General features: G+C 34.2%; 2 protein-coding genes and 1 long non-coding RNA gene across 3 annotated transcripts; 1 reads left to right on the forward strand and 2 right to left on the reverse strand.

Annotated features, from left to right (window-relative positions):
* The first annotated feature begins 1,493 nt into the window (after positions 1 to 1,493).
* Positions 1,494 to 14,080, forward strand: LOC105326628 (alpha-1A adrenergic receptor). Its single transcript, XM_011426767.4, has 2 exons — positions 1,494 to 1,954; positions 10,995 to 14,080. Exons 1-2 carry the CDS (start codon positions 1,527 to 1,529, stop codon positions 11,713 to 11,715), a joined length of 1,149 nt encoding a protein of 382 aa, XP_011425069.3. The 5' UTR covers positions 1,494 to 1,526; the 3' UTR covers positions 11,716 to 14,080.
* Positions 1,826 to 3,966, reverse strand: LOC136274408 (uncharacterized). Its single transcript, XR_010712728.1, has 2 exons — positions 2,215 to 3,966; positions 1,826 to 1,951 (listed from the first exon to the last, which is right to left on the reverse strand). It is a non-coding gene; the product is annotated as an uncharacterized lncRNA (long non-coding RNA).
* LOC105326638 (uncharacterized) lies at positions 11,761 to 26,509 on the reverse strand. Its single transcript, XM_066081148.1, has 7 exons — positions 26,372 to 26,509; positions 25,437 to 25,527; positions 25,149 to 25,281; positions 24,424 to 24,555; positions 16,608 to 16,773; positions 13,798 to 13,920; positions 11,761 to 13,495 (listed from the first exon to the last, which is right to left on the reverse strand). Exons 2-7 carry the CDS (start codon positions 25,449 to 25,451, stop codon positions 13,153 to 13,155), a joined length of 912 nt encoding a protein of 303 aa, XP_065937220.1. The 5' UTR covers positions 25,452 to 25,527; positions 26,372 to 26,509; the 3' UTR covers positions 11,761 to 13,152.
* Between the last annotated feature and the right edge of the window lie 74 nt (positions 26,510 to 26,583).

The following is a 26,583-nucleotide window of genomic DNA, read 5'->3' on the forward strand; positions in this document are numbered from 1 at the left end:
TATATATCAGATCTACTTAATTTTTTCAATAATGCTTTATTTCTATGCTATTGATACAGACAAATATACTACTATACATTGCATAGAACATCTATACAGACTTGCACACATCACTCATAACATATATAAAATATATTTTTGGTAAGATTACAAGCTAAGCTGTTACATAAAAAAAAGAAAAGAAAAAAAAAGAAACTTTATGTAACTTTGTTTATTTGTATAAAAATAGAGAAAAAGAAAACAGAGACAAATCAAAAACATCTGATTCCAAAAAATAAATCATACTTCTAATATATATATTTCCATTGTAACCAAAGAACTTCAAAGCTATTAACAGTAGATTTTTTTCAGATGTAAAATTTTTAACATTATATTAATACACCTTCAAATGACCTACTAAACCAGAGATTTGATGTTTTACTACCTTTTAAACAGTGAAAAATATCCTGTTAGGCACATAAAATTATAACATTTGTAACATGGTTTTCATTCATAAGTAAAGTTTCACCAAACAGAATATTTTTTAACAATAAAACCCACTCATATGGAAGTAGTGGATTACATATGCAACACTTAAGTTGACATTAAAAATACATGCAAAATAGTTTCACATTCACTTTCACAAAAAGTACATGTTTCATTTTCTTTTACTTTTATTTTCTATTTAATTTACAGGCAATATTTAAGCAAACTTTGAATACATCTTTCATGTAGCTCCACTTCTGCGAAGCCTTTTAACACCAGTTATGTATTCCACTTCAAAAATACAGTTTGTTTAACATCTTTTATATTGATACTTTTATAAATATGCTTTGTACATTTATTCGTCAACATCAGTTTTCTATACAACATAGGCACAAAAAGACATTGTAACTTTGAAAAATTGTCTTTTAAAAATTGTGCGATTGAAAATTGACTTATTTTATATGATCTGTTAAGCTATCATCAACTAGTTATAGCAAAAAAAAGTATATTTTTTACTTATTTAATGGATATTTCCCCATATTTTTACATACAAGTATTCTTCTTTAAAAGAAGATCAATACTGTCTAAAATATTAAATGACGTTGACTTCGAACCCTCTTTTATATAAAAAAAAAATATTTAAGGAAGTTTTGACAATACAGAGGAAAGCTGCGTGTGGTAGGATGACTGCGTAATACCGATGCATGAGGAAAAAGATAGTTTTTTCAAAGAACCATTGTTAACTTGTACATTCAACAACAATGAACTGCAAAGATCAGGCATTGTGACATTTTTCATTTCATTTAATCTATACTTAAATCTATTTCATACACATCAAAACCATGAATAAACAAACAGGCTCTTCGTTCGCTCAATCTAGAAGTAAAACCTTATGAATACCACCATTGAATATCTCCATATGATGTATGCCTGAATCATAGTGTTCGGCGAGTATTGACACAAAATTAACTGGAATATAACCGGGACGCGATATATCTCTGCAGCACTAGGCTTATACAGTGTTATAACCACAGAGCATAACAACCGGTCGGAACCCCACCATGAATGTATCGGCGTCCTCCGTCGAGCCGAGCCCGGGTGTACATTGGAGCAAGATCTTGCTCGGTGTGTTTCTCTACCTGATTGTTTCGGTGACTATTTTTGGCAACATCCTGGTCCTCATGGCCGTCAAAAGCCACAAGCGCCTTCAGACCGTCTTCAATATCTACGTGGTCAATCTGGCTCTCACAGATGTTTTAGTTGCCGTTACCGCCATGAGCTTTTACACGTTGGACAATATCTTGGGGTACTGGCCGTTTGGGCGGATCATGTGCGGTGTTTGGATTTTCTTCGACTACGGAATGACGTTCGTGTCAGTTTTCACTCTCTGCATTATCTCTATTGACCGGTTCTGGGCAGTGAGCTGGCCTATACATTACAAGTCGCACAACAACACAAAGAAAGCTATTGGTATGGTGGCTGGAGTCTGGTGAGTAAGTTTTGAAAATTCATTATATTGCTTACTAATGAAATGACTTATCATACTATTCATTTTTAACAAAATAGTTGGCCATGTCAAGCAGGGTTTAGGTTGTGTTGAACTTTTTTGGTCAATTTTTTATTGAAAGATACTAGTAATGGGGTGAGATTAACAGTTTACATTTACATTTTTTTTAAATATATATAAATAAAATTAAGGTAAGGTTCGTTTATCAACAATCTTCATAGCAAATCTCTTCAAGGTATTACCTGTACAGTGTAAATTATACAGCTAGCTCTTTTTCTCTGTCTGTCTGTCTGTCTCTCTCTCTCTGAAAAGTATCATTCAGAGATTTTATCGACCCGAATAGAATATTCCGTTTACAAAAAATATCAAAGAAATATAAATGAATAAAGAAAAAAATATACATAATTCATTATTGAAAAGTAAGATTAAGATTCGAAAAAAAGGATAGGATTTAATAAAAGATAATGATGCAAGGTATAAATGAGAATTTTAAATGTTAGATATAATTACCAAAGACCTATTTATTAGCTTTACCAGGAAGACGAGCGTTGTATATAAGTAAGATATGAACATTGACGAATCTGACTGCGCGCATGTTTGGAAACCTTAAGTCTTAGTTCGTAAAGAAATTGGTTAAATTGCAAATACGTTTGTAATACAAAGACCGTGAATTGACGGCATACCAAATATAACAATGCACTACAGTTAAACACACCAAGCGGGCAATATGCTTTAGTAGACCACATTGCACAATGGCAATATTAGTAGTCAAGTTATATTTGACAAGCAGTCAACTTAAACTACATAATTATGTAAGCAGTAGCTGCACTAATCGAATTTGATAACCATATGACAGAGAAGACGGCTTGATAATCTTGGCCATTTTAGACCATTTTGATCTCCTTGGGAAATGTTCACTTTTTAATTTATTTCTCGAGACGATGACAAATAAACACTATTGCCTCAAGTTTTGGTGTGGAATCCGGTGCTCTAACCACTGAGCCATTTTAGTCACAACGGAGAACATTTATTTTATTTAAATGCTCTACGCAACTTTGGACAAGAATTTATGGATTGGTATTGTTTTTCCAAAGCGCTCAATTTTTTAGGATACATTTTTTCTTAATGTTTAGTTGGTCACTACAATTCAGGGAAATCGGTTCGTGTCCCATTAGACTATAAATAGACTACTGCAAAACTATGGAACAAAGACCAACTCTATTAAATAAAATTATCTTGCATGTACAGCACTCTCTAGCAGTTAACATTTTGCATTCATGCTGAAAAGTCTCATTCTTGGAAACAAAACCGCATTTAGCAATGAACATGGGCAAAATAATATATTTACACACCATTGAATTAAATTAAAACTGTTTTAAGGATGTTGGCCGACATTTTGTTTTAAAACTAAATCAAAATAACCGATACACCTTTTATATCACAGAACATGCATAACGCTGGCTCAGGCCAATCTGTCCTCTCAGTTTGATTGTGTGATTTTTCTAAAAGCTTACACTTTCGGTATTCAAAGCAGTTTTTCTCAAAAATGATACTTCGGACATCAAATACATTTACTGATTAAAACTATGGCATTATATATATTTATTTGAAATAATACGCACAAAACGCATTTCCTCTTGATTTTTGGCATATTTTATTTGTCTTGTTCATCCTTCAGAAGGTTTCCTTAATTATGAATGATCGATGATGATTTCAAAACCAGCTATTTATGCAGTTAAAGGGTAAACTAGAACTACATCCTTGTCGTTTAATGAGTAGCCATGTAAACCTTCTTCATCATAGACCGGTGTGAAGTTTAGTTGATTTTTGATGAGTATTGTCAATTCATTGCCAAACCTTGAACGATTTTTAAAACATAAAAGGTATTTCTAATCAAAAAGAATTTATTATATGTTTATCATGATCACTCGTTGAAATTTTGAACGAGTTTTTTCTGGTTATTGAGCAGGCAGAGCAAATTTAGGGAAAATACAACAAAACTAGAGACGAGCTCGTTGCAAGCAACGATTAGGTCTTCCGTCGTAGCTGCGTCATACTTGTGACGTAATACAAAAATTGATACCTGACCATGGTGCAATATTAGATGTATAAACACTGTGTAAAAGAAACAAAGTACATGTATATAAGCAAATACAGATCTTTAAAAGTTGTCTGAAGTTTGATTTGCTGCATGTTGTTTTTTTGCATGTGCATTTTATTTTGAGAAACTTATCTAATCATCATAATTGACTCAATATACACAGAATATGGACGACGATTATAATCACACAGTGGGTATGCCCGGTATGAACGTAAAAAGACCAAACATTTTACTCGCATTTTTTATCAAAAGCAAGGGCCAATGAATCTTTTAGAATGTATGCGGAGATCCTGGAAATTTTACAGGGGTTCTGAAGAATAATTTTGTTTTTTGAGGGGGGAGGGGGGGGGGAGGGGGGCATGCGCGGATAAGAAACATTTTCCTGGGGTGGGGGTTGAGTGTCTGACGGTTATTTGAGTTTGCCTGGGGATGTCTGAGGCATATTTTTGTAATTTTATATTGTACATGTAATGGAAAGAAATTTTGCGGGGTTGGGATGGGGTCTGGAACCCTCACCCTACTCTTCTAGATTTGCGCATGGGGAAGACCGATGCCGGTAATTAAAGGTAATTTTAACCATTTTTATTAATTAATCATTTTCAAAATTATCGGAATTCCAATATTACCTTTAAACGCAGTTAAAACTTAAAATGCGAACCATTTAGTCTCGGTGAGTATTCGGCCAACATGCGTCCGCGTACAAAAATGGCATTATTGAAGAAATTTGGATGGACGATCTGGGTCCTAGGTCGTCCATGCGATTCTTTTTCAGACTAAGAGCTACAGACCTGCACTTAAAGAATGTCAAACTGATTATGTCAATTTATTTTGTCTCAAAGAATCAGTTTTTTTTAATCAATAAAGTTTTACCTTAAAAAAAAAAAGAAATCGGGCACAATTTTCAATGTTAGCATTTTACAATTTAAAGGTCTAATAAAATTTTGAATGAAGTTTCAAGATACTACTCTTCGTTGTTTTATACGAAATATTGCATGGAAAAAAGATTTACATCGCATATTTTTAAATTACAAAAGGATATACAAAATGAACTTAGATTAACCGCTAACAAACAAGCATAAAGTGAGACTGAGAACTAATTTCTTCTCTTTTTTATTTACATCAAAATAAATCCAAGAAAAAATCTAAATATATTTTTTCCTTTATATGCGTTAATGAAAACGTTGATCAGCAAGGGCCGGTTCTATGTCGTGCCCCCTGCTTAATAGATTGTTACACGGATCTACCACGATGACAAATATCGAAAAGGCAATATTGTGGGTGAAGGATGAAAGTGTAGTTTGTTTTTTAGGTTTATTTTTGATAATTATATTTATCTGGATCAATTTGGTCTGTTGGTTTGTTTTGTTTATTGAAAAGGGGAATAAAGAAAATGAGTAATTTCCGATATGAAGTCAAGCATATATTTTCATATTATCATTGACTTAAAACATGTTGGAAAAAAGAAATATTGTATCAAGCAGTTAGTTATTATGCGCAGATCATGCATTCCTCTATGGTTTTCACAATTGTATGTATCAGTTACTACACGTATTTGCTTACGGAGAAATAAATTTCCAAAGAGATGATATAGTTATCAGTTAAGTTCCAGATTGTCTTCTGCACATGCAACCACGTGTGTAATCCTGATTTAAAAATAGGTATAATGGCCGGGGGGGGGGGGGGGGGGTCATCGCAACAAAATTGTGTATTAGCGTACTAGAGTGTACATTGTTAATTAATAATTGATGTTGAATTGTTATTAGCAAACAAAATCATAAATTCATAATAACATACACTAAAATGCCAGGGAGTTCTGCTGGACGCGATTTCATTTGTCTTCAATTAATAGGGTGTAAGGATGCCCGCCAACTTAATACATATGCTCACGCGTCAATCGATTAAAAATGACTGTATTTTGGATTTATAAATCGTTCTAAAACATTCGATCTGATATATCGTTGTTAACAATTCAAAACTTTGAACGATTAAATTTGTTTTTATACCTACCCCGGCCCTCACGGAAAAATCCATTCAGATCAATGGAAATTTCATTTACAAGACTCCGCACCAGAATCAGAATGTCTCATTCATTAATTTTTTCGTAGTTATAGTGGACGCGTCCAAAATAGGAATTTTGAGACACATCATACAATGTGAACATATGCCGTGAATGCAGTTTACTTTGCGTCTATTTTCTTATTTTGAGAGTCCTTTTTATCATGTTTATCATGGCTTGAAAATGACGGAAGGCCCTTGAATATTGTTATCTTTATGCAGGCACGTAGCATCCTTTTTGAAAGTGGGGGGGGGGGGGGCAGACTCATCCAAAAAATCTTGACAAGCAAAAAAAAAAAAAAAAAAAAAAAAAGACTTTCCCAAAATCTTCAAAATCCTAATCCGGGGGGGGGGGGGGGGGGGGGGTGGCGTAGTATGTATATAACTTCAATTTCAATCCTAATTTCCTTATTTTTATATAAATTTTTTACATCCTTGATAATTCAATTTTTTATAAGTAAATTTTAAAAAAATTAGTTGCTGTGAGAAAAAGTGTGTGTGGGGGGGGGGGGGGGGGGGCTCCCACAAGCTTGAATTAATAATTGCCTGACGATGCATCTTTAATGTGTCAACATTTATATTCATAATTGATGAAAACGTTATATGGGATGTAATAAGCAACAATGAGCAAGAGTGTTCAATTAAAAGGGCTTTTCACATTGCACCTGTGTAATCCTGATTTAAAAATAGATTGCCATATTTGAAAGGTCAAAAAAAAAAGAGAGGGAGGTGTCATCGCAACAAGATGATACACATTGTCTAAGTAGTACAATGTAAGTAATAGTTTGTGTTGGATTATCATCATTAACAAAGAATCATCAGTTTGGATTAATTAAAACAAATATAAATTCATATAATTGGAATATTTACTTTTATTTAAAATGCCCACCTTTCCAAAACTTTTCTAAATATGATCGCATTTGTACTAGTGCCAGATGATGTAGCGCACCCATTACAGAGGTCTTATCAAGTTCCCTGGGACGACAATAGCTTTTACCATTGTATTACACACGCATCATTTATTCAGCAGATAAATTATTCCCATTCTTTTGTCATATCCTATCATTTAGACCTTTATTTAAAACATCAAAATCGATTAACAGTTCAGAATTTATACACATCAAAGACATAAAAAAAATTACCAAAATATCAATTTTTATAATAGTTTGTCGTAATAATTCTGAGTTATTTTTTGTTTCTCAGTGTTTCTTTTCTATCAAACATAGACGAACTTTCTCATTGCTGGAGACTTGAGTTTTTTAGGTTAGATATTATGCAAATCTTCCTTACCTAAACCTAAACGGCAAAACGCTTAATAATGCAGTGCACTCCTCTGTTGAAATAGATGTGAATTAAATAGTGATGAGATAAATGTTTATTAAATACAGTTGTATACGCACGGAAAACGTTCAAAAAGTCCGTGTTTATTGACAAATTAAGAATTTTTCACATATTGGTTTTTATCAAATGGAACCCCCCCCCCCCCTTTTTCAAATTGCTGGATCCGCCTCTGGATACATGTACATTCCTAAAATGATTTAAAATAATGAAATAATTTAATTTCCAGTGATGTACAGGTACATGCACTCGATCGAAGAAAAAGATTGAAATTGCTTCTAAACTCTGCACGTTCAGTTTAATAATTTATGATCCGCAGCGAAAATTAGATTTCATTTCTTATAAGATAGCCTAATTGATACATGCATGCTTCCATTGAATAAATTTGGGTAGTCAGGCAAGCTTTTTGGAAAGCTATTGCTTGTATAATATTAAGGTCAGACGCGACCTTCATGTATCTTCCATTTTTTCCTATCTCCACAATGTGAAGATTTCCACTTTGTTATTTCATAATTAAATCTTTATGTAATATGATTATTTTGGTTTGAATATAAAGTGTTCAAATTAAAATATATAGTATGACTTTACTTATAAGCATTCAAATGCATTTTGCGTGCTATTTAAAGGAAAGTTCGAAATATTCTAGCTCCAAAACGAGCCTGGTAATGTACTCTAAATTTTTTGGAATTAACAGGTTTAAATATTAAAAATTAAGGAATGAAATATCAAGGAAAATTATATAAAATTGAGGAACGTCTCGTCTGCCCTTAATTAAAATAATATAAATAGACATCATAAATCCCATATCAAACGACATATAACCACTTGAATCTGCGCGTCTTTTAATGAATTTATGAACAGCGGCAAATTCTAAGTTAATGTCTGTATAGCCCTTGTATGAAAAATTTCGGATGGTACTCAATTTTTCCAGACGGAGAGCTACATATATGCAGCTAAGGTAACTAATAATGCTTCCGATGAAATACTTTGTTTAGTAGCTAAGGTAACTAATAATGCTTCCGATGAAATACTTTGTTTAGTAATGCAAGGTTTTAAGAGAGCAATACTTATTTGTTTAAAAAATGACACCCTAATACTTCGCATTTCATTCGCTGTTTGTAGAACAAGCAGAACCAGTATCAGTTCGATCCCTACCGTATGTACATTGTTCGAATTTAATAGCCCTTGCATTGCATTGCTTTGCAAATACAAAATATCTTTTAAAAATTCAAAACTGAAAGTGTTTATCTATATGGCTATTAATCTATATGTACATGTACACATAGCGTACACATGTGATTTAAAATACCCCAAACGGAAAAATTCACTTATTGAGTCTACAGTTTATAGAATTTGCAAAAAATACATTGCGGGTCTGAATGTTTGTTAATGTGTCAATCTATCAATATACAGTTTGTTAATTATTTTCGATTGCTAAGGCTACATCGTTTTTGATAAACATTGAACAACATTTTTTCCATGCCATTATTTCCAAGGAAGATAGCGAGTACAATTATAAAGCACAATTTAGTTAATTATCTCTTTAATATTGTGTACTAGTATGTAATAAATAATTTATAAATTGCTGCCGAAGGTTGTTTGGTATTTTCGTTTGTAGATGCATTGCAAGTAAAAAACGTGAAACGCGGGGCAAGTCATAATAAATATCCCTCATAACCGTTACTTAAAAATAGCGGGTTTGGATTCAAATATTATCGTATACGAATATTAAGTTCACATTTTAAAATCATCTCCACGATGATAATATTATAATAATATCCATCGGAAATCAGTATTTTGTTTCGCTTTAAAAGAAATGTTCAATCGGGAGCAATCCCGCGTTCGTTTAAATTGCCAGCGTACATTTGTCATGTCAGTAATACACATTGTGCTTTATATGACGGCCGTGTATACGTACTGTAGAAAAGTTGAGTTTAATTACCATGCATTCGAACCATTTTATTAACACATCTCCCAGTACTGAAACAATTCAAAATGTCTCTGTTACAGTAACACAGTGGGGCGTTAAACATGTGTACGTCCAGCTCGACAAGCATATGCACTGTCGTCAAGGCGACGGCCTGAATACAGCTAGCGACTCTTCTATCGATCGGTTACCTGAGTCTCGTAATGCATCTAAATATAGAAAGGGGCACAGTTATGAAACAAACTACAAAAATAAGGTCAAAGAGGTTCATCTTTATGAAATGAATATGTACATATGAATAAAAACATTTGGGAATTTTATGTGGAATTATTTTTGCGCGCTACATGTATCAGTTAGTGCATTACAAAAAGCCCTTTCATTACCTCCTAAACGTGCACACCCCCACAAAAATGGACCGAACTGACAACAATTGTTTCTGCAAATACTGGCTATAAATTACGAAAACATTAAATTGAATTCCACGGAAGGATTCAAAATTAATTTCTTTACAACTTTGCTTCAAAAATGCATTAGAAATTTTTATTCCTTTACAAGTTATTGACAAGAAACTTTTGACGCATCTAACTCCCTAATTATAGGGGCCAGCCCCTTTTTCTGTATACCAAATGAAAGGTCTTGGTAAGACCAAGATCTTTTAAAATACATGTTATAACAAATTTTCATCAGGTAGAAAACTAACACGGAAAATACGCAAATTTTTTTGATTTTTTTTCTTACCTTTGTTTCAACATCTATACCACCCCTTTTATTTGCATTTAAATAATAAATAAAATATATCTCGCACAAATTCAATGTATTAGCTTCCAAACCAGCCCATCTTTGAGACTTTGCCAGTCATCGTTAAAGCTAAACCCCCCTGGACAAAAGAAGTCGTTAAATTTTACTAAAAGGGGAATAACTCAAAACCGGATGGGGATTTTCCTCAACTAAAATATGCAACGACAACATCACGCGGCATGTTATCAGTCCTGAAAATTTCAAAACAATCGGTGAACAAACGAACGAGATATTAAGGATCAAAGTTGGCGTCTAGAAGAAAAAAAAAAATAATAAGAAATTTGAAAATTTTTCAGAATAATAGTAAGGTCTTCCGTTGGAAACGGAAGACCTTAATAAAAACAGTGATAAACAGTATAAATGTGTATTGATCGATATTGGTTTTCCGGATCCACAAACTGGAATGCATAGAAAGTCATGTTTTTCCTAAATATAGCCTTCTGAACGAAGTTGAAAGCCCTGAATTATTACACTAGACCAGTTATGTGATGATAACGACAGAAGAAGATGCCGTGATAGTTTACAAGATAAATGAGAAAATCGGATTATTGGAGTATTGAGACAATAATTTATTCCACAAGAAATTAATCTGACTTGTTGGATGGCATTATTTTTCATTAGACTTATTACGCTTAAAGCTAACACCCTTCGTGTCGAATAAGACAAAATCTATGAAGGCGATAAAAAACCCAAATTGTAAAAGAACGTCTTATTTCAAAATATACGTTTAATTTTGCATGGAAATATTATCTGATTTTTAATATATATATTTCTTTCTTAAAAAACCCGAATTCCTGTTATAGGTTGTTTACGTTAGTGTTGTGGCTTCCACCATGTGTGTTGGATCGAGTTCAGAACGATGTAGCAGACGACCTCTGTATCTGGGATCCGTCCTTGAACAAGATCATGGTCATCGTGATTGGAGTCCTCGGACATCACGGGTCGTTCCTTGTTCTATTCGGATGCTATCTTCGAGTGCTCTTTGTCGTCCGTCGTCAAAGGAAAATAGCAATGGCCGAGAACAAGACAAGCGGCGCAACTGCCTCTATGGCAAGTCGGCGCCAACAAATGGCGTCTGATATAAACACCTGCCAAGGCAGCGAAACGGACAACATTCCGTCTGTTTCGTATGTATGCGAAAATGATGCTAGTAACCAACTGCAAGTACCTATTATGAATAAAGATGAATCTATTTTTGATTCGTCTCCTGGTACTTCTGTAGAGCCTAAAATGGGGGACCATAAGACAGTCAAACCAAAGTCTCGGGTTACAAAGGCTAACAAAGACGCTCGAGTGTTCATAACCCTGACCTACATCATCGTTGGTTATCTCGTCTGCTGGGTTCCGTTCCATGTTGTTTATGACGTCACAGCGATTCGCCCGGATTTAGTGTCGGACTTGATGTATTCAGTAGTATTTTGGTTGACGTACTTCAATTCCACGTTGAATCCGTTTTTGTATAATTTTAGCAGTTCAGAATTCCGAACCGCTTTCCAGGATGTACTGAGAGGAAGACATCGATAGCAAGAGCGACACAAATAACAGCTTTTTCTTTAGATAGAAACAAAATTCACTGTCGGAATGTTTAATCAACACGAAATCTGATAGAAACATAAACTACTCACATTAGTAAAACATGCACAATGTAAGACACACCAGAGGATGGTTCACAGTTTGTGTAAAAGTAATACAATGCATCTATTATACTTTAAAATCAACATTCAAAGTTAGTTTCTACATGTACCAAAAGGGAAGAAACTCAAATGTTTGAAATAGGCTTGAAATGTTATTCAAAACATTCAGTTAGAATTTACCAGAAATACTCAAACGTCCCAAACACCATTTATTTTTTTATCATAAAAAAGTATAAAATATTTGACAATAAATTTTTTTTAAACCAAATTAATATCATGTTCAGACAGTCGTCAGGTCGATAACAAATCATAACGATATTTTTTCTAATAAACGGAAATTTGAGATCGAGTGTATAATTAATCTCCAATACAATTTCTTCACTGATATATATTATATGTATATTTTTTTTTTCTAAACCTAGTCTATCATTTTATAAACTATCAACATACGACCCATAGACTCTCAAGCACCTTTATTCTGACATACAGGTATATACAGGCCCCGCGGTCACCAAAATTTTCAAATAGCTCGACTCAGTCCTCAACTCAAATCCTTTAAAGAAAAGTGCATATATTTGGGGTTAAAAACTCAGACTTGAAGCTGAGAATTGATTTCAAGAAAGTTGGTGACAGCGGGGCCTGATCACACAGGATGAAGTTCTGCCTTTAACTCGACTTAAAAGATATACATAATTGCAAAGTAAATACAAGGTACATGTATCTGAGTGATATAGCTATGTCATTCAGTCACCTTTTCAGTTAAACATTTAGTTGACTGATTTGCATAAGCTCATTTCGTGAGCTACCAGTATCTCAAGTATTCGGACTAAGCTTGTTCACATTCAACAATTACAACTAGGTAATTGTGACACAAATTTGTGTACGGTTACACCTTAACATGCCACAACGTACAGGCCTGTTCAATTTCCAATTTGCAATTGAAAAACAAGATTTATTTTTTTGCAATTTCCTTGTCAATTTTTTGGAATGACTGGATGATTATGTAAACCAACAATTTTGGCGAGGGAACTCCTAACCATTCTTTTTGAAAGTTTTTCTAACATTAATTTTATCATATTTTGACCCCGGATGATGAGTAGTATCTTAAGCTAAATCCCCATGTTCATAAAAACCAGAGATCATTATTGTGATCATTGCCCTCGTCACACTGTACACACATGTCATAAAATCACTGTAAAAATTGTCTTAAGTAAAGTTATTTGAATATACAATGCACAAAAGTCAATATCTTTAAGCATTATATCATTGATGCCAAGAATGTAAATCACTAAATGCCACATATATAGCAATACCACATCTTGGTTTACTATTCATCTGTTGATGATGCACTATCATGCTCAAAAACAGACCCAAGAACGTTCTGGGTGTTCTCATCACCAATTTGCACATGGCTATTGTGAATATTGTGAACTGTGTGATTGTTAACGTTATTATTAATTACATGTATACTCGAATACGATGAATTACTTCTCCTCCCTGGCGAAATGAACATAGCACCAATTGCACCGACAATGATCACACCGATTAAAACACCGATAACTGCTATAATTATCCACGAGTTGTTCCTTTCTGGTTTGGAGACATTCCCCGGGTCATCAGGAAAATCTGGTATATTAATACTTGTTTTGCCATCGTCTTGTGCCTCCTCTCTAGAGTGTTTGGAATAAATTAAAATTAGAAAAAAAACTAGACACGATCTCGTTGCGAGCAACGAGTGGGTCTTCCGTTTGATTATGAATTAATGATAGGGTTGAATTAAAATGTTGACATTTGGTACGAGTTACTATATTAACTTCCTTTTTATAAGTTTTTAAATAATTTTGGAAACGGAAGACCCTAAAAACGAACATGAAGATATATATATTTTGTAGGATACGAGTGGTAAGCAATACTATCCACTGTAATTGGAACTTTACAGCAATATACCGAAGTATCGATACATCGTACGTACATGTCTTCAGTAACCGGATCAGAATCTGTGACGTCAGAAGGGGATTGACCAGTGGGGATTACAGGAAGAGGTTCAGAGACTCTGACTTCCTGTGTAGTGGCGGACGGTGTTGGTAAAAGGTCTCTAAAAATAAAAGTAGAAAAGGTATTGGGCTTTTGTTTTATGTAAAAATGTAATTGGGCTTTGCTTTTTCCCTAAATATTTTACTAGAGTCAGTTTTTTTTTTTTAAGTGTAACGGATAAGATATTTTTTGATTTATATACCATTAACAAATATAAAAATGTAACGAGTTAAATGATAAATTAACAAATTATCAGTGTATAATATGACAGCATATTTTACTTGCTCTTGATTTATTCTATCGTTAACTTAATTTGTTGTTTACATATTGTTAATCACAATATAATAAAATATTTCAGAAAAATATATTTTTTTTTATCATTATGTAATAGGATTTGACTTTTCAAGGTACACTTCAGTATAAAAACAGCCATTTAAAGTTAATCAGTACAATTACACATTGTCAAATGGTCAGGTTGGAATTATTTTCTTTCAAAATGAAAATGATTATTATTAAATACATGTATGTTGAAACATTCGTTTTTTGCATCTTCAACACAGAGGAATTATGCATGGCACAATATCATTTTACTGGGTTGTCACATACAAATATTTTACATCTACTAAATAGTTAAAGAAATCCCAGTTGTGGTCATATAAAACATTGTCGTTAAACTAGCTGGCCTTTTGAATTGATGTAACTTTTTTAAATTACTTTTAATAATTGAATGAAATTTCTGTTGCAGGTTTGTATGGGAAATAGTCAACAAAAGATTCTTTTTTAACTCGATAAAAATTAATACATATTAATTCAAAATTAGATAAATTTTTTTTATTTCAGAATACTTTATATGGTTGTAGGCACAGGCACTTGTTTCTGAGAAAAAAAATTACCCTATAGAATAGTAATAACACGTGTTATTATTATACTATAGGATAAATTTTTTTCTCAGAAACAAGTGCCTGTGGTTGTAGGGCCTGGTAACAGCTTTGCTTGAGTGCATCAACAAAACATTAATTTATTATCTTTCCCAAGTAAAACAAACCCACCTAGCTAATTTTGAAAAATTCAGACATTACATTAAAATCTGTCATGACCTAATCGATCGCCTAACATAAAACAGTCTAATGAAGATTCTACAAATTATCCGTTCTTTAATTATTAAGTATAGAAAATCAATTTTATAAATTAAAAAAAAAGTTTCGTAGAATGTCTGCAGATCAACAATATAATCAGGTAATGTTTATTATAATAAAAACTATACTTTCAAAACAGTATATTTCAACCAGTGCTTCGGAGAAGGAGGTGTATGAATATAGAACTTCCGTTGCTATGACGCGCATGAGAAAGAACGAAATTTAATACTCTCCACAACAAATTTTCAAATTCACCAACCAAACATTAGAACTAAATTCCACTTTATTATTCATGACATACTTCTTGTGCAAGGAGGATTCACTTCATTTTATTCATATATCAGAATTCTATTTCACCATCTTCTGAAATTTATTGAACATTATCCAGTTGTAAATATTAATTATTTATGGCATATGTAAATTTCTTCTTTTTTTTTTATCTAATGTATCATTAAAGATCTAATTTGTTGTGTCTAACATCATAAGAAATTAAAATTACTTGCATTCCTTACGTTATCAATTACTTAATTAACAGTGGTTTATAATCAAATCTAAATAATCAAAGATAACGAAGTCCAATGATCAAAATTCTGCTAAAAAATGGATCAATCCACTTGAATACTAGTACTTACACCGATTTACAATACATTTAACCCTTGTTTAATGATAAATAAATAAAATCTTTTCTGTATGCGGTGTTTGTTGACGGTGACAAAATACTTCGACAGTTTTAAAGCACATGTATTCTCAATTGAATTCTCTTACCACAGAATTATCAAGAGTGAGTTTAAATGCACTTTCCTTATATATAATCAATAGTGAGTCCCACCCTATGGCCGGGGTAATGCATTTCACAGCCTCGATACTTATAAAAAAGCAAACATTTAGATTGCCTTCTATAGCCTGGAGTAATCGAGATATTTTTAAACAAAAATATCAATTTTTAGATTACAAAGAAAAATATGTATGTTCACTATATGACAGAAGAACTGTTAACACATGGGCCATAATATTTCAAATTGTAAATTATTAAGTTAAGTTAATCATCTTAAATCACTTAAAAGGCTTTCACTTTAAATTGTAATGCATCTGTTATCCGTTCCATCGTCCAACCATGTCTATTGTAAGATCATTTACTAGTATATCTTTACCTATATCTAAAGCTATCAATGTAGATCAATATCAATAAATCTTACGTATGCTGTATCGCAGTATGGATGACCTGGAAACGTTTGATGCCGTGTATTTTTATATAACAAGGTGGGTCGTTGGGGGTTACTCTAGTTTTTAGATCAAACAGTATCATTGTCAGGTGTACGTCGAACTTAAAGTCGTTAAAATTACAATTCAAATACAATGTATTTATTAGAATTTGTTTTATTTCATAGGAAACGTATAGATATAGCTCTTAGTAATTACTGCATAAATCATTAGTAACAAATATCAGCCAACTAAGAATAGCCGAGACAGTTATAAAACGTCATTGAAAAGGTCTTCCAAGACCTTGATTACCCAGACATTCATCAAAGAAATTAATAAGAAAGTCTTTTCAAGCGACAAATCAAAGATTGTTCAGCCGCCATTACAATATAAATGAAGCATCATTAAATACCTGACGCAGGTGCAGTTCTGTAGGAGGGTCTCCCCCTGACTGCACAGAGTGTACCGACACCTGCAGGGGTCTGTCCCACAGTAGTTCTTGGCAGGGTTACAGCGACATCGCTTAGTGCAAGCGGAGCCATTGAACTCTGTGGCTGGGAGTTCGATGGGTACTGTGTCTGAAATAAGGAAAGATAATCAAATCTTATTACTTCATCGGCATAGCTATACAATATACAAGTAAAAGAGAGTGGGGGGGGGGGGGTTAGTGGGTAGGGGCAATGATGGGGGAGGGGGGATATGCTGTTACAGCGTTGAGTGATAATTAAGCCATGCAGCAAGACATGTACGTATACATGTTTATATTTAGAGAGTGTCAGATGTCGTTGTATGCTCTTTTTCATTCATTCATTCATTGACTCTTCACACCAGGTGGCACATAAAGGCAGCCACACAGTTCCTCAACCAAGTCCGATCTTTTGCTTTTACCACCACTGTCATCCACGATAACTTTATCTTAATTCTTTCTTTTTAATTTAATGAACATCATTAGTTTCTATTAAGCACTCAAAATGTAAAATAAAGATAATCTTAGGATGTTCTTTAACTTTTTCCCCTGAGTCATCTCTTAGGAAAGTTTCATGAACATGGCTGCAGGTTTAAAACAAGGTTGAATATGACACATACTAGAAAACAGTTTATTGTATTCAAGAGTAAAGAACTAGAAAATAAGAATTATCTCTGTAGAAATCCCCCCCCCCCCCAACACATGGCTCGGGCCACCATGTGAGTTCTGAATATCGCCTATAACTCAGCAAAAGACATTAAACGTTTAATTTGCTTCGGAATTAGAAATAACTCGATCTCAGTTTAACACTGTGTGGTAGATCGGGATTTTGTTTCTATTTATTATTATTAGTATTCCGATCCCGATGTGATTTATTCTATTACTTTGGTAACGCCCACTTTATACGATAGCCAATAACGTTAATGACAGTTGTCTTTGTTCTGTCCCATATATAAAGCCGTGTAAGTCATTATTTGACGAAGGAGACGGCTGGTTTCGCTAGCTACTTTTCTCCAAGCAAGCAGAAAGGGGGAGGGAGACAGCTGGTTTCGCTAGCTACTTTTCTCCTGAGTCCCCGTCTCGTCTGTCTATTTGAGGTCCCTGTTAAAGTTAGGTTTTAGGGTTGGGGGATTTTTAGTACTTGCTATTGCCTTGTGTTCTTATTTTGTTATAATAAATTTATAAAGGGTTGTTAATCTTGGTTTTCATTTACTTTGAGTTTGGTTTATTATATCTGGTTTATCTATAGTGAGAGTAAAGTCGTTTTCATACCTTATTTATAATTTAGTAAAGTTTAATTCTTAATGTAGAGGTCTAATTCAGTCACAAAACAAAAATAAACACAACGCGAAGTACTGATAAAAACCTATACGGCACTGACCTGCTACATTATTTGGTGAACCGTGACCAGGATAGCAATGGTCAGTGGCACGTGCTACTCACTTTGAGAGATTCGGACTTTGCTGAATTCTTTTGTTATCATTTTCTATTGTATTGTGGTTTTTTTTATTTCTTTAGCTGTCGCTTTTCTTTGTAATGGATTTGTGGGTTTGAGAATTCATGTTGTTCGTGAGTTGAAATATTTAGTAGATTATTTTTGTACTTGATTTTTTACGCTGCATTTTTTCATCATGCAGTTATGTTTAGAGATGATAGAGCATTTTTGCGTGAGAGAAATTATCCCCCAGCACATATTCAGACCGGGAATGGTGTCCCTTATGAAAGTTCAGATAAGTCCAACGAAGTTAGAGTAAATACTATTGATAGACAGATAGAAGAGTTATCAGCAAAGTGTGATTTTTTAGAGAAAGAGCTTAAAACGAAGTATTTTAAAAATGGTTTTGCTTTTGAAAATGTTAGTCAGACGGCTAGAGAGAATCGAACGCACGTGCAATCTGACAATTATTTGGCACAGTCACGTCATTCAAAGCATAGGAAAGAAATTAAGTCGCCAACATTTGATGGTAGTTTTGATATTCATGAATTTTTCATTCAGTTTGAACAGGTTGCTAAGTGGAATGGGTGGAGTAAGATAGAATGTGCAAGTCAGCTTATTATGAGTTTACGGGGGTCTGCAAGACATGTGTTATCCGAAATTCTTTTGACAAAATCTGACAATTATGATGATTTAAAAAATATTTGCAAAAGTTATTTCAATCCCAGAGAAAATGTGAAAGCTTACCAAGTTGAGTTTAAAACAGCGCGTAGACAAAATGGGGAAACAGTTGAAGATTTTGGTTATGCTTTGAAAAGGTTAGCCTTAAAATCATATCCACATATTCCCTATAAATACTTAGAACCTCATATTGTTGACCAGTTTATCTTTGGTTTAGGGGATATTGATTTGCAAAAGCATGTTCAGTTTAAACATCCCTCCACAATTGAGAAAGCGATAGGTTTAGCAATAGAATATGAGAGTTTCGTAAGTAATTTTTGTCGCAAACCAAATGCCTGTTTCAATTCACACAAGTGACAGCGATTTTAATGATTTAAAAGCATTTATTAGGGAAGAAATTCAGAGAGCGTCTTGTGAACATTATGTTGATGAAGTTGAGTCTTTACAGAATTCAAACATGTCTGATTGCCAAAACGTTCCTCCTAATATTACCAATAAATCGTGCCATCTGGTTGGTCATTGTTCTGAAAGTTCAAGCTCGTTAGAAACAACTCTTACTCTCGAAAAACATTCAGGGACTAATGCCATGGTCGGGTCATTAGTTTCAGGCCGTTCAAACCTTACCGAACACAGTCGACCATTCGAGGTAGAGTCGCAGAACCAAACAGAAACTGGTAAAACGCCGGGTAAAGTTCAATGTTCCGAAGAAAATGCATGTTTTGGTGAAGTTACTGTAGCACACGATGTGCCTGTTGACGTAATATCCAGTTCTACGTGTAATTCTGTAATAGATGAATCCGAGCGTTCTGACACTGAGTTGCAGACCGATTACTTAGCACCTTTGGTTGAAAATTATGAAACCTTGAACCCCGAAGTAAATGTTTTTACAACAAACTCTCAAACTTGTTCAGATTTACCAGGAAAGAAAGAGAACAAGCACATGGCGAATTCCATCCTGGAATGGAAGCTCGATGGAAGAACTGTTCCCCCTGGTAAAGTTATTTCTTCTCTTAGCGGTGAAATCCCCTTACAGTTGTCGTTCGTGGGTACTACTTCTATGTACAAGCCCGTCGACCCAGTATTGTACCCTTATTGCCGACCCGAGCATCCGAAGGGAATTGGCTAAATGTGTTTTGATATATCAATGTCAGTTGAAAGTTAGAGCGGTGTAGCATTTACGTGTTCGTTGATTTGTTTATTTTTGTGGCTTATAAACTAAATTAGATTTTTTGTAAGATTTAATAGGTTATTAAACATGCGTAAATCTAGTAGGTTAGTCTAACAGTAACTATCCTCTGTCGATCTTGTTGACAAAACTGGGATAGTATGCCTGTTAATAACCCGTGTAAACATGTAATACTTTAATGTACTGTAAAGTTCCGTGTTCTGTGTGATGATTTGATATATGGATTCCGTTATGATATTTATGACATGTGTATTAATAAATTCTTTTGATTTTTCAGACCATGTATTCACCAATTTTATTGCAGTTTATCCAGACACCAGGTTGACCAATGCAAAATTTGGAAATGGACTGGAACCTGATACATTCAACTCGATATATTTCAAGTGTCTGATCGCCTTCATAATATCTGATGTTATACCGGTATCCACTGTATTCATTCTGGAATCAGCGATATCCGTGAATATTGTGTTAATCGTGTGTAAATGTTGTGTTATACCCATAGTATCCTATTCTGGATTGTGTTCCAATTAGTGATTGCTGAGGACCACGAAGACTGGTACTGTGAAGCCACGGTGAACTTAGCAATGTGACATATTCCTCTGATTATGTTTTGCTTATATTTTGTATAATGTATGTTTCTAGGGAATTTGATTGAAAGCTTCACTTCATTTTAATCAAATGCATAGCATTTGTCTTTAAGGGGGGAGGAATGTGGTAGATCGGGATTTTGTTTCTATTTATTATTATTAGTATTCCGATCCCGATGTGATTTATTCTATTACTTTGGTAACGCCCACTTTATACGATAGCCAATAACGTTAATGACAGTTGTCTTTGTTCTGTCCCATATATAAAGCCGTGTAAGTCATTATTTGACGAAGGAGACGGCTGGTTTCGCTAGCTACTTTTCTCCAAGCAAGCAGAAAGGGGGAGGGAGACAGCTGGTTTCGCTAGCTACTTTTCTCCTGAGTCCCCGTCTCGTCTGTCTATTTGAAGTCCCTGTTAAAGTTAGGTTTTAGGGTTGGGGGATTTTTAGTACTTGCTATTGCCTTGTGTTCTTATTTTGTTATAATAAATTTATAAAGGGTTGTTAATCTTGGTTTTCATTTACTTTGAGTTTGGTTTATTATATCTGGTTTATCTATAGTGAGAGTAAAGTCGTTTTCATACCTTATTTATAATTTAGTAAAGTTTAATTCTTAATGTAGAGGTCTAATTCAGTCACAAAACAAAAATAAACACAACGCGAAGTACTGATAAAAACATATACGGCACTGACCTGCTACAACTGTAAACATAAAAAATTTCAACCCAAATCAAATAAGCCTGACATAAACATATAATTCAAATTTTAAAAGGCGAGGTTAAAATTTGACTGCTAGAAAAATAGTAGCATTCTATTCTATTTTTAACATTGACTGTTCAAAAGAAAAATATCCACCTTAACCGACTTGGCAAGCAATCAATACCTGTATTTAGATTCGGACGAAAAAAGTTCTCGATCTTACTTTCATTTTAGCTACGTGTATATTTACAAATTAAAAACATCCAACATTTTGATAAAGCAATATTATATTTTGATATTTCAATTAGAGCTATTCGTGTGTAATGATTTGTTTCATCATAAATGCAGACAAAGCACGTCTAGTTGTTACTGGGCTTTATTAGTGTGCGTCGATCTGCTGTGATATCAGATATACATGTATTTAGATAAAAGGAAAAGGGGTCGATCAGCAAACATTGCAATTCACTTTTATGCATTATGCAAATATCATAATTGATGTACCCAACAGGCATACGAAAATTAGAGAAACTGGTTTTCAAAAAGTAAAATGGGCTTCCCCATTTATAACGTCATGGTTTTTCTATTTTCGTTTCTAGGTATATAAAACTGGTTTCATTATGTATACAGAGCAGAATTCTCGTGGCAATCATGACGTCCGTCAGCGAAATACAGGTAGATGCGGAGGAAATTAACTCACTGCTGTATGCGGCAAAAAATGGACAGTGGAATGTAGTGTGGAAGATTTTAGGACATCCTTCAAAACCCCGCAAACCATTTTTATTGAACTGTATCCCAGAAAACCGGCGATGGGGCGTACTGCATCAGGCCATTTGGTGGAACAACTACTCCGTTGTCAATAAGTTGCTCCAGTTCCCCACCTGTGATATCCGCATCAAGGCCAAAGAGGGTGTGTCTGAAATAGGTCCTACAGGTGGGAAATCGGCAGAAGAAATCGCCTCGGGATTCAAGCGAACAGAGATTGCTCAGTTGCTAAAAAATAACGTAAGTCGTATAGGAGCACAGGCTCCAGAAACCTTTCACCCTCTCTCATCGGGATTGGAGGATTATGTTCTCAGCCTGTTAAAAGTTACTCTGGCCGCTTACAAAACAGCCTTTCAACCACAACAAATCGAAAGTAAAACTTTCAACGACTTACTGCGCGAGGTCTGGCAGAATGTCAACGCTGTGCCTGGTCGCTGGAAAGTAGCGCGCGACAAAGTGGCTGAAGCGGCTTATGTCGTCTGTGAAGAAACTTGCAACAACATCAAAGCATGCAAACGAAAGCAAGAATTTTACGAAGCTATCATCAATGCCTATACCATTGAGGAAAACTACTTGTATGACCATCTGAACACGGCTTTGAGGCGCCAACGCCAGGCTGACTACATGCCAACGGCAGACGACTTGGCGCTAGGTCCGTATGTCCTGATGTATCAGCTCCTCCTTCTGTTCTGGAACAAACTCCGCAAGGAGAGCTCTATCACGTACCGCAGGATGCGAGTGTCGGCGACCGATCTCGAAAAATATCAGGAAGGCACCAAGTTTGCATGGATGTCTTTTGTTTCTTCCTCCGTGGAACTCGAGAAAGCTGTCATGTTTCCCACGTGTGGCCCCTCTGGTGACAAAATCATCGTGTTCACCATTGACACTTCGACACCAAGCCATTGGCAGCCAAGAAATATCGAGAAATTTGCAATGTACATGGAACGAGAACGGGTGTTTCCCGCCGGCGCCAAATTTCTCGTGACAAATAGAACCCCTGATCGAACAAACGCAGACCAAACAAACATTTCGCTGAAGTTAATATAGATGAGTAAGTAATGACAGGAGCAGAAGGATCAGTAGAGCTGTGACCATTCTGTGTTATATAAACCCAGTTTTAGAACAATTTTGTCAGTAGATATCAATATTCACCGTTTGCATTTATTGAATGAAAACAATGGAATATAGAGACGCATTCTAACATTTTAATTCTATAGAATATCATACTCTCAGATCTTGGACCTGGATTTGTTCTGAGCCTGTGAGAAAATGTGCAAATTGGGCATTTGCTGAAAGGTATTCATAAAAAGTGTATATAAAAATTATATAAATGCACATTACAAGTTTTAAACAGTCTATACTGTTTTGATAAATCTGAATTTTGGATTTGAATTTACATGGTAAGTAAGTTTATTTACTTTTGTGAAAATCAATATCATGTTACTGTTTATTGCTAATAATAAAAATTAAAAACCTCGACCTCTTTAACATTCTTGTTGGGTTGATATAAAAAAAAAGTTTATATGTTAAAAAGTCTACTTGTTAATTGATTAAAAAATGATAACATTTTATTGAATGGCAAAGGAATAAAAAAATTTCTGGAAACCAAAAGATACATAAAAAAATTATATAAATATGTAACCTGGATTTGTAGATAATAGGCTGAATGAAATGTCTATCTGTGTAAAAACAAGAAATGCAAATGTAAGCCCCATTTAAGTGCAAGCGCTACGCCTTCCCGCATGGTAAAGTAACCCAAACAAGATTACCATGGCCAATAACTAATTGTTTACCATGCATTGAAACTTGACATCAATATGAACAGCCAGTATGCAGGTCGTATATTTTAATCACTTACGAAAAGGTAATGTCTTTGAGTCAATAGAGCAGCCCAATGATAACTGTAGGAGTGAAAATTAAGTCACATCATGAATAGCAATAATATATGGATCTAGAAAGAAATGACCAAATGGTTAACATATTGTTGGCCATTTTTCAAACAAAACCACGGACTTGGAATGCATATGCAGGCATTGCTTGACTGGCCTGTTTATGTCATTGTCCGCCCATCAGTCAATGGTTTCTAGAAACTAGACAACATTTGTCCAAAGTAAGCTTTTATTCAACTATTTCAAATTGTTTTGATGTGTGAGCTTTATTTATTTTATATAACATTTTGCCGGTAGTCTGTGGGCTTGTTTCAATAGTTGATTGCCTAGATTAGATTTCGCATTTAGAATAGTTCAACGTACGATCCTTTCAGGCATGTTGCATCGTTTTTGGAAGGGGACAAGAGTGAGACCTACATGTACCCTACCTACCTCCCTCTTAAAAGAATAAACATCGCCAATCTTCTTGTGCTGTATATTAATGTTATACAACTGTATATACATGTGTGTTTAATTATACGTACCTTCGCCACAGTTTTTCTCTAGACAGTCGAACAAAAAGTAACTGTTTGTGGGATCGTCCAGGTAAGCATTAGGGCCGCAGGGGACACACACATCGGCCCCACCCTCCCTGTCACAGACCCTTACATAATGCTCTGAAAAAGGACCAAATTCAACTAAGAAAAATGACCGTATCTATAGTGCATATGAGAATTAACAATCAAAATTGATATTTTAAGTAAACTTTCAACAAATTAGAAAGGAAAAAGTTCATTAGTTTTAATTCAGTTTAGGCATTGTAGCAAAATTACATAAATACTTTTAAGTTAACTGAACCTGCAATGATCGCAATTCTTATACCCATATGAAGATAAAAGCATTCTTTTGTGAGATTTATTACTCAAATGTCGTGACTTAAAGCATGAAAAATATTGTATCTTCGAGTAGCAGTTTACATACTCAGTGGATGTAAGTATATTTAATTTAGCGCATAATATGCAATTCTTTATCTAGGAAAAGAAAGCATGGCTGTATATGTCTTATAAAGATACTATCAACCATGCATGCAATTAGAATGAAGGAAAATCTTTAATTCTGATAAACTAAACAGCTCTGGACCAGTGGGGTATTCTGAAGAAAAAAATAATTGTTCGATAAATCGATCAGTTAATCAATCAATCAATCAGGCAATCTATCGATTGATCAATTAATTATGATGTGAGGATTATACTGAAAGTGTTATACTTACGAGGTTTGCAACTGACGTACTGACAACATCTGTCATAATTTCTGTGCAAGACCTGGTTCCTTGGGCAAGTAGACCTTGATTGACTGAGGACAACACACACAGCAGACATCAACGGAAGGACTAGAGTTGATATCTACAAAGTACGGTTTAACAGTTGTTATATGTGGTTTTCGATACCACTGAGAAAGTGAAGTACTTGTCGGACAATTAATCAAAGCAATATTAATTAATATCATTAAATATATAGTCATGTGATTTTTTTTTTATTAAAAAAATTATAGTACACACCCTTTTGGTATCCATTAGTGTTGATATAAATTCCCATTGTCAAAAGGAGAGTCTTCTGGACTTCGCCATGAAAGAACAAGCTGAAGGTTAACTGTGAAAAAAAAAACCAAAATGAAAAATTGGTGTTTATTATCGGTTAATTTAACGGTATCTTAGTTGGTAAATCAATGTGCATGTATCAGGAACGTAAAACATTGTTTAAGCCGCATGTCTGAAAAAATTCGCTGGGTCGGGTCATCTAATTTTTTCAGACCCTGCATCTATAGTGTGGAAGAGGGATAGGTTCCACCAACTAGAGCTAGGCTAGCTGTCTAATATCTGATTTTTTTATTCCTTTATGTGAGTTTTCTTCACCATTTCAAAACATGTCCTAAAAAATTGGAAAACTAGCCTTTTAACATACTTGTAAGTATGTGCAATATTCATAAGCTGATCAATGGAGGGGCTGGTATGGTGGGGTTCGGGGCCCCACTTCAATGATAGAGAAACCAAACTGTTGTCCTTTGATGTTTTTTTTTTTTTTTTTTTTTGTTTTGGTTTGTTAGGTTTTTTTTATACAAGAGTGCTTGCGAGTCATTGAAACAAGCAGTGCTATTTAAAAAACTGGAAATACCCAATCTATAAAAAGTATGTTTATAAATAGAGCTTTGTAATGTAAGAAATACGTATTTTGATGAGCGTTTTTAGATTAATAAATAACAAAGTTCTGAAAAATCAAAGTTTTATATGCAATTAAGGTTGAGTGTTCATTTTTAATTAGCGGTTACATAAAAACAAGTATATATATATATATCTATCAAACTCGTATATTGGTTTTTTAAGTTAATATTTCATTTGAATATCCTATATTTTGTAAAGCATATAATGCATTGATTTGTTTAATTAAGGCCAACATGATGCAGATAGTGTTAAGTAAGAGCTGTAATATATCTTACCTCGTTAAGCTAGTATTTATAAACACATGCCTCCCTTACTGAATTACTTTTTAAATTATGTCAGTAAGCATCGACATTGCACTCGTCATGGCAGGGATTGGCTTCTGACTCATCAGTTTTTGTTATGTGTGCCCCTGTGAAATGAACGGACCAACATGTAAAACGTAAACTCGCCGGGGAGGGGAAGTATGTGTCATACCCTCCTACCCTTT

Source organism: Magallana gigas, chromosome 4 (genome assembly GCF_963853765.1).
Source record: "Magallana gigas chromosome 4, xbMagGiga1.1, whole genome shotgun sequence".
In the NCBI taxonomy this organism is placed as follows: Eukaryota; Metazoa; Mollusca; class Bivalvia; order Ostreida; family Ostreidae; genus Magallana; species Magallana gigas.